This window comes from Hemitrygon akajei, chromosome 9, assembly GCF_048418815.1.
Source record: "Hemitrygon akajei chromosome 9, sHemAka1.3, whole genome shotgun sequence".
In the NCBI taxonomy this organism is placed as follows: domain Eukaryota; kingdom Metazoa; phylum Chordata; class Chondrichthyes; order Myliobatiformes; family Dasyatidae; genus Hemitrygon; species Hemitrygon akajei.
Window position 1 is genome coordinate 26,631,214 of NC_133132.1, and position 8,320 is coordinate 26,639,533.

The 8,320-nt window shown below is 40.0% G+C and overlaps 1 protein-coding gene across 1 annotated transcript in view; it reads left to right on the top strand.

Annotated features, from left to right (window-relative positions):
* Positions 1 to 8,320, top strand: part of rab36 (RAB36, member RAS oncogene family) — a 49,811-nt gene extending 41,491 nt beyond the window's left edge. The window contains exons 9-10 of the mRNA XM_073055681.1: positions 5,298 to 5,417; positions 7,828 to 8,320. Coding sequence (XP_072911782.1) covers positions 5,298 to 5,417; positions 7,828 to 7,892 — 185 coding nt within the window. The 3' untranslated portion in view covers positions 7,893 to 8,320. The remainder of the gene's footprint in view (positions 1 to 5,297; positions 5,418 to 7,827) is intronic.

Genomic DNA, 8,320 nt, shown 5'->3' on the forward strand with positions numbered 1-8,320 from the left:
ATTAGAGGTACAAGGGGATTTGGGAATCCTAGTGTAGGATTCCCTAAATGTTAATATACAGGTTGAGTTGGTAGTAAGAAAGGCAAGTGCAACGTGAGCATTCAGTTCAGGAGGACAAGACTATAAAAGCAAGGATATAATGCTGAGGCAAGACCACATTTGGAGTATTGTGAGCAGTTTTGGATTCCACATTTAAGAAAGAATGTGCTAGCATTGGAGAGGGTCCAGAGGAGGTTCAAAAGCATGATCTCAGGGCAAATGAAAATCAAAATGTAGTGTAGGCCAAAACTGGAGGAAGCAGAAACCATACAAATTATAAAGTCAGAGAGAGGAAAAGCCGTGGAGGAGAATTGAACACCAATTTTAAACTTAAAGGACTGCTATACTGGAAGTCAGTGTAGGTCAACAAACACGTGTATTCAAGAGACTGAATGCGGGTTAGGGATCAGCCTTCTGAATTTCGGATGAACGAATAGGACTCGTGGTTTTAGAATAATGTTGTTCTATGAAAATATGACCTGTACATATTGTTAGGTTTCACATCACATCAGATGAGTATCTATGCCTGCACAGTAGTACTTAAACTCCCTGTGCAATAATTTAAATCAATAATTTAAGAAGAATAATGATTCACGAAGTCATCAATTTAATCTAGAACAGAATGCAATAATACATCTTTCTCCGAGGGATGATATTGGAGAAATTAACAAGTTCATCTATATTATTAATACTAATTGCTCATTAATGTTCCTCATCTTCAGCACTGAATCATTACAAATATTATTCTTTAGGAATAATCATTTCCTCACATTGAAGGAATGAATAAAATCAAAGTTAAGACAAAGGCGAGAATTAGAAAAGTGCGTATAAATTGGGATTGATTGGTCCAGAAATTATCTCTACGGAAAAGCTGAGGCATTCAGAATTCTGAAAATAATAGTTTAAACTTTAAAGAACATTCTTTACTTGTAAAACCATTAGATGTAGTAGCAAAATTAGGCCATTTGGCCTACCGAGTTGGCTCCACCGTTTCATCATGGCTGATTCATTTTTTCCTGTCAGATCGCTGGCAGGTGTTAAGAGTGGGGCTCCCTCACCTCTGCCCCTCAGTGCTGTGTCCTAAGCCCCCTCCTTTACTCTCTGTATATCCATGACTGTGTTGCCACCCACAGCTCCAATCTGCTGATTAAATTTGCTGACGATACTACATTGATTGGCCTAATCTCAAATAATAATGAGGCGATCTACAGAGAAGTTATCACCCTGACATAGTGGTGTCAAAAAAACAACCTCTCCCTCAATGCCACAAAAACTAAGGAGCTGGTTGTGGACTGCAGGAAGAATGGAGATAGGCTAACCTCTATTGACATCAATGGATCTAGAGTTGAGAGGGTGAACAGCTTTAAGTTCCTCAGCATACACATCACCAAGGATCTCATGAGGTCTGTATATACTGGCTGTGTGGTGAAGAAAGCACAACAGAACCTCTTTCACCTCAAATGGTTGAAGAGGTTTGGTATGGGCCCCCAAATCCTAAGAACTTTCTACAGGGACACAATTGAGAACACCTGACTGGCTGCATCACTGCCTGGTACGGGAACTGTACTTTCCTCAATCGCAGGACTCTGCAGAGAGTGGTGCGGACAGCCCAGCGCATCTGTAGATGTGAACTTCCCATTGTTCAGGACGTTTACAGAGACAGGTGTGTAAAAAGGGCCCGAAGGATCTTTGAAGACCCGAGTCACCCCAACCACAAACTGTTCCAGCTGCTACCATCCAGGAAACAGTACCGCAGCATAAAAGCCAGGACCAACTAGTTCAGGACAGCTTCTTACATCAGGCTGTCAAACTGATTAATTCATGCTGATACAATTGTATTTGTATGTTATATTGACTGCCCTGTTGTACATAGTAGTTATTAAATGACTATAAATTGCACATTTAGACAGAGATGCAACAAAAAGATTTTTACTCCTCATGTACATGAAGGATGTAAGTAATAAAGTCAATTCAAGTCCCAACACAGACCCCTTTGGAACACCACTAGTCACTGGCAGCAACCAGTAAAGGCTCCCTTTATTCTCACTCTTTGCCTCCTGCCAATCAGCCACTGCTTTATCCATGCTAGAATCTTTCCGGTAATACCATGTAGCTTATTAAGCAGCCTCACATGTGGCATCTTGTCAAAGGCCTTCTGAAAATCCAAGTACACAACATCAACTGATTCTTCTTTGTCTATCCTGCTTGTTATTTCTTCAAAGAATTTCAACATATTTAGAACATAGAACAATATAGCACAGTACAGACCCTTCGGCCCACAATGTTGTGCTGACCCTTTGACCCTGCCTCCCATATAACCCTCCACCTTAAATTCCTCTATATACCTGTCTAGTAGTCTCTTAAATTTCACTAGTGTGTCTGCCTACACCACTGATTCAGGCAGTGCATTCCATGCACCAACCACTCTCTGAGTAAAAAACCTTCCTCTAATATCCCCCTTGAACTTCCCACCCCTTACCTTAAAGCCATGTCCTCTTGTATTGAGCAGTGGTGCCTTGGGGAAGAGGCACTGGGTGCCCACCCTATCTATTTCTCTTAATATCTTGTATACCTATTTGTCAGGCAAGATTTTCCCTTGAGGAAACCATTTCTACAGCCTATTTTGTCATGTACCTCCAAGCACCCCAAAACCACATCCTTAACAATCGACTCCAACATCTTTCCAACCACTGAGGACAGACTAACTGGCCTCTCTCCCTTTTTGAAGAGTTGAGTGACATTTGCAATTTTATCACGTGCCTCCAAAAACCCTGAATCAACTCCAACATCTTCCCAACCACTGAGGTCAAACTAACTGACTTTTCTTCTGCCTCTCTCCCTCCTTGAAGAATGGAGTGAAATTTACAATTCTCCAGTTTTCTGGAACCATTCCAGAATCTGATTCTTGAAAGATCATTACTAATGCCTCCACAATTTTTTCAGCCACCTCTTTCAGAACCCTAGGGTGTACAACATCTGGTCCAGGTGACTTATCTACCTTAAGACCTTTCAGTTTCTCAAGAACCTTCTCCCTAGTAATGGTAACTTCACACACTTCATGATCCCTGATATCTAGAACTTCCACCATACTGCTAGTATCTTTCACAGTGAAGGCTGATGCAAAACTCTTATTCATTTTATCCATCATTACCTTGTTCCCCATTACTGCCAGTAAGTTTGTGGAATGCTCTGCCACAAACTGTGGTGGCAGCCAAGTCCATGGGTATATTAAGGCAGAAATTGATCGTTTCCTGTCCGGTCAGAGCATCAAAGGATATGATGAGAAGGCAGGAGTGTGGGGTTGAGTGGGATCCAGGATCAGCATGATGGAATGGCGGAGCAGACTTGATGGGCTGAATTGCCTAATTCTGCTCCTATGTCTTATGGTCATACTAACTCTCCAGCATTGTTTTCCAGTGGTCCTATGCTAGCCTCTCTTTTACACTTCATGTATCTGAAGAATCTTTTGGTATCCTCTTTAATATTATTGGTTAACTTTCTTTCGTATTTCATCTTTGCCTTCTAATAACTTTTCAGTTGACTTCTGTTGGTATTTTAAAGCTTCCCAATCCTCTAACCTCTTGCTAATTTTTGTTCTATAATATTCCCTCCCTTTGGCCTTTATGTTGGCTTTGACTTCTCTTGTTAGCCATGATTGTGTCATCTTGCCTTTAGAATATTTCTTCCTCTTTGGGATGTATATATCCCATGCCTTCAGAATTGCTTCCAGAAATTCCAGCCATTGCTGCTCTGCCATCATCCCTGCCAGTGTTCTTTTCCAATCAATTCTGCCATCTCCTCTCTCGTGTCTCTGTAATTCCCCTTACTTCACAATAATACTGATATATCTAGCTTTAGATTCTCCTCTAATTTTAAAGTGAATTTGATCCTATTATGATGACTTTCCCTTCTCTAATCAATTCCAGTTCATTGCACAACACCCAATTCAGAATAGCTGATCCTCTAGTAGGTCAACTATTCGAGCTGCTCTAGAAAGCCATCTCGTAGGTATTCTTGAAATTCCCCCACTTGGAATCCAACACCAACCTGATTTTCCCAAACTGCCTGCATACCATGACTATTGTAACATTGCCCTTTTGGCATATATTTATTGTCACCCATTGTAACTTGTAGACCACATCCTTACTACTGTTTTGGTGTCTGTATACAACTCACAGCAGGATCTTTTTACCATTGCAGTTCCTTAGCTCTATCCACAGCAATTCCATACCTTCTGACCCTATGTCACCTCTTTCTAATAATTTTTTACCAACAGAGGCACACCACCCCCTCTGCCTTTTAATACAATGTATGCCCTGGACATTCTTTCAGCCACCTGTGCTATTTTTATTGGCCCTTTCTAATGAATCTCTCTTACAGATTGGTCACTACTCAACTCAGAGAATTTGCCGCAAAGCTCTGCCTTTGAAATCTTGATCGCCGCCCAACTCGGAGAAAACTGGCTCTAACCTCTGCTTTTTAAAATCTTGAATACGGACCTGACTGAAAGTTAGCTCTTCTTACACAATGCCTCTTGTTCATTGGTTGTTCCTCAACTATGAGAATCTACCCCAAAACTCTGCCTTTGAAATCTTGATTGCAGCCCTGATTAAAAAGTAGCTCTTTTCACGCTCACCTGGTGTGGATCGTCCAACTCATATTTCATTGTCAGTTAAGTCACTAATGTTAAGAGCATGGCTATTAGTGGTGAGTAAGGTTGAGCAAAAGCCCAGACCCAGAATAATTAGTATGAATTGGGATTTAGCAGCCGATGCTGTTGCTGATGTTGCAGAGGTGAACACGCCTGAGAAAGTGGTAATGGCAATTTCCATAATACGTTTTAAACCAGAAATACTAAAAGAGGAAGCCTTGTAGGAGTGTGGCAAAGGAGTAGAGTAGATGAGTATGGCTAATTGGATAGCTTTTTCCCAAAAATAAACGGAATGCCTGGAATGGTCTCCCTTTGTGCTACCATTTTTGACACTATGAACATGTCTTGGGAAAAAATCAGTGCCGATATAGAAAATACAAGGAAGGTGACTGCCATTGAGAATGGAGTCATTGGAATACCATTCCTTGCCCTGCATGCAAAGTTGCATGTGACGAAAAGCTGGGGCAGGAAGTGATTTATCATGGAAAAGATCATAATTACCAATATGATCAGGCAGGTGCAATGGAGTTAATTGATTTCATGTCTATATCAGAGATAGTCATATTCTATCATATTGGAATAAAGTTACAGTACATTATTTCCACAGGTGAAAATGTGAGGGAATTCTTCTTCAGAGTAGCAGCCCTGGCATTTGAAGCATCTTTGCTGAAAGAGTTGAAAAGAAATGACTTGACCTCTTCAAAGATTGGCGAGGGAAGCACCATCTGTAAGTGTTTAATGATGGGTGATTTTACAAGAAAAAAGGATTTCTTAAGTTTCTGCTTCTTCTTTGGTACTAATTGAAAGCTCTCATTATTTAAAAAGTCAAATTGATTTAAGGAGTGACACATACAAAAAGCTGGAGGAGCTCAGCAGGCCAGGCAGCATCTATGGAAAAGAGTACAGTTGATGTTTTGGGCCAAAACCCTTTGGCAGGACTGGAGGAAAAAAAGATGAGTAGATTTAAAAGGTGGGGGGAGGGGAGAGAGAAACACCAGGCAATAGGCAAAACTTTGAGGGGGAGGGATGAAGTGAAAGCTGGGAAGTTGATTGGTGAAAGAGACAGACGGCCATAGAAGAAAGCAAAATGGAGGAGGAGCACCAGAGGGAGGCAATGGACGGGCAAGGAGATGAGGGTAAGAGAGGGAAAAGTGGATGGGGAATGTGAAGGGGGGGCAATACTGGAAGTTTGAGAAATCGATATTCACGCCATCAGCTTGGAGGCTGCCCAAATGGAATATAAGGTGTTGTTCCTGCAGCGTAAGTGTGGCCTCATCATGACAGTGGAGGAGGCTGTGGATGGCCTTATCAGAATGGGAATGGGAAGTGGAATTAAAATGGGCAGCCATTGGGATATCCTGCTTGTTCTGTTGATCAGAGTGAGATGTTCATTGAAGCAGTCTCCCAATCTCCAACATAGATTTACCAGATTGATTCTGGTATAGTAGGATCGTCACATGAATTGAGACTAAGCAAGTTAGGCCTCTACCCTCTTGATGTTAGGAAAAATAAAAAATACCTCTGTGATTCATACAAAGTTCTCATGGTACTTGGCATGGTAGACTTGGGGATTACATTTCCCCTGCTGGAATTTCTATCAGGAGCCAGTTTCATCATAATCTCATCTACACTCTCAGTCATTTAAGACAGAAACAAAGAAGTTTCTTTACCAAGATGGTGTTGACTCTGAGTTTGGTTGTGGAGCCTCAGTCACAGAGTGTATGCAAAATTAAATGTTTAGGTTTATATTTTCAGAGTCACAGCATGGTGACTGGCCCTTTCAATGAGCTCATGTTGCTCAACTACACACATCTGGCCAAGTAACTTACCCCTACATCCCTGGAACCTGAGAAGAACCCAGAGGACACCTGCGCAGTGATGAGAGAGCATGCAAACTGCTTAGTTTAAGACAGCGGTGGAATTGAACCTGGGTTGCTGGCAGTGTAGTACCATTGTGCTAACCACTGCACTACCATGCCACCTTCATGTTAGAGATACTGAGAATTAAAGAAAATAGGGTTAAAGTATGAAGGTGGTGCTGATTATAAAGATCAACTGTGATATTATCAAATGACAGTACCAGCATCAAGCTCTTAGACAAGACTGGATAGCCTTATTAAGACACTTTGTACAGTTGTTTTTATTTAGAGATATTACAGTAATAAGAAAAAAGGTAATTTTACAACTTGAGTGGGTTTAATTTTAGGAAAACAAAATATTAATAAGTTATGTACATTTCAGGACAGGTAGTTATTCGGTGTTGGAATTATGTAGTGTGAGAATAATGCAAACCTTATTGAAAGCACTTAGATGCAAGTTGGACTGGTGGTTTAGCTGAGAAGATGACCATGAACTTCAGAACAGTCATAATGGTGACATTGAGTAAAATTTAATTTACCTACCCTATGATTGATGTAATAAATTTAACCATTTCCTGAGGCTTCTGTCAGGTTCTCATCCTATTTAAACTTTAACCTAGAGAACAGCCATGGACTTTCTGTCTGGGTAAATGAGTTAATTATTCCCATAGGACTTGAGCCAACTATTTAAGTTGTCTTTAAAGCTAAGAGAATAAGAGCGTATTTATTATTTTTTCCAAGCTTTCTCAGATATGTATGTATGAACATTAATCTGTATGTGTACATTAATAATTATGCAATGTAACTTAGAGACCCACATCCAATGATATAAATCTGCAGTAAGTTCCTTTTTAACTATAAGGTTAAAAAATACTTCCATATTCTTCTTCTGCACTGGTTTTGTAATCCAGTAAGATTACTCTAGGACTATAAATTTTAATTTGTGTTAAGTAACCTGCAGACATTTCTAAAGTTACTGAATTATAGTGCAGTAATATGAAGTGACGAGGCTCAATTTGCTCCATTATCAACCAAATGACAGGGAGTAGGGATGAGGACAGGAAGGGATATCTAATTAAAAAAAAAATCTCTTCTGATTCTTAACACATTTATAAGAAACAATTGAGGGTGCACATAGTTGTGCAGCTGCCAACTAGACAGTAAATGTAGAGATGATGCATCTAAAGGTAGGGACAAAATGCGATTGGGATTTTTAAAAGGGAAAGTACATAAAATCTCTTGCAAATTGGTGTACGTTTCTTTTCCTCTAAAACACAGGCATTGAAAGAGCCACAGCTGAAGACTTGGAAAACACGTCAAACTCTACCACTAGCTGCTGCTGAAGTTCAATTGCCAGCCTTGTGTGAAGTTGACTCTTTCCCCCTGTGTACTTTGTATCCTGTGTTCACAAGTCCAGGGTTTCAGAAAGTAAACTACATAGAATGCAATCTGATGTCAGGTCAGGACATGCATTACTTGTGATTTATAGAAATAGGAAAATAATAGGATGACTGGAAACTTCAGAAACCAAGCTAAGTGTTCTGAAGTAAAATTTGTCCTGTATGATCTGAAAAAAAATCATTACATCAATGTAACTACTTTATAAATATATACAAAGCAAGAATTTAAGCAATGGTTAGCACTGCTAATCAATCATTTACTAATTTGGACTACTCATGTCAAACGACACTATCTGACTTGATGCCTGTAATAAATAACATCATTGAAATTGTTCTTTTATGAAACAGTAAATATTTTGCAAGATGGCAAA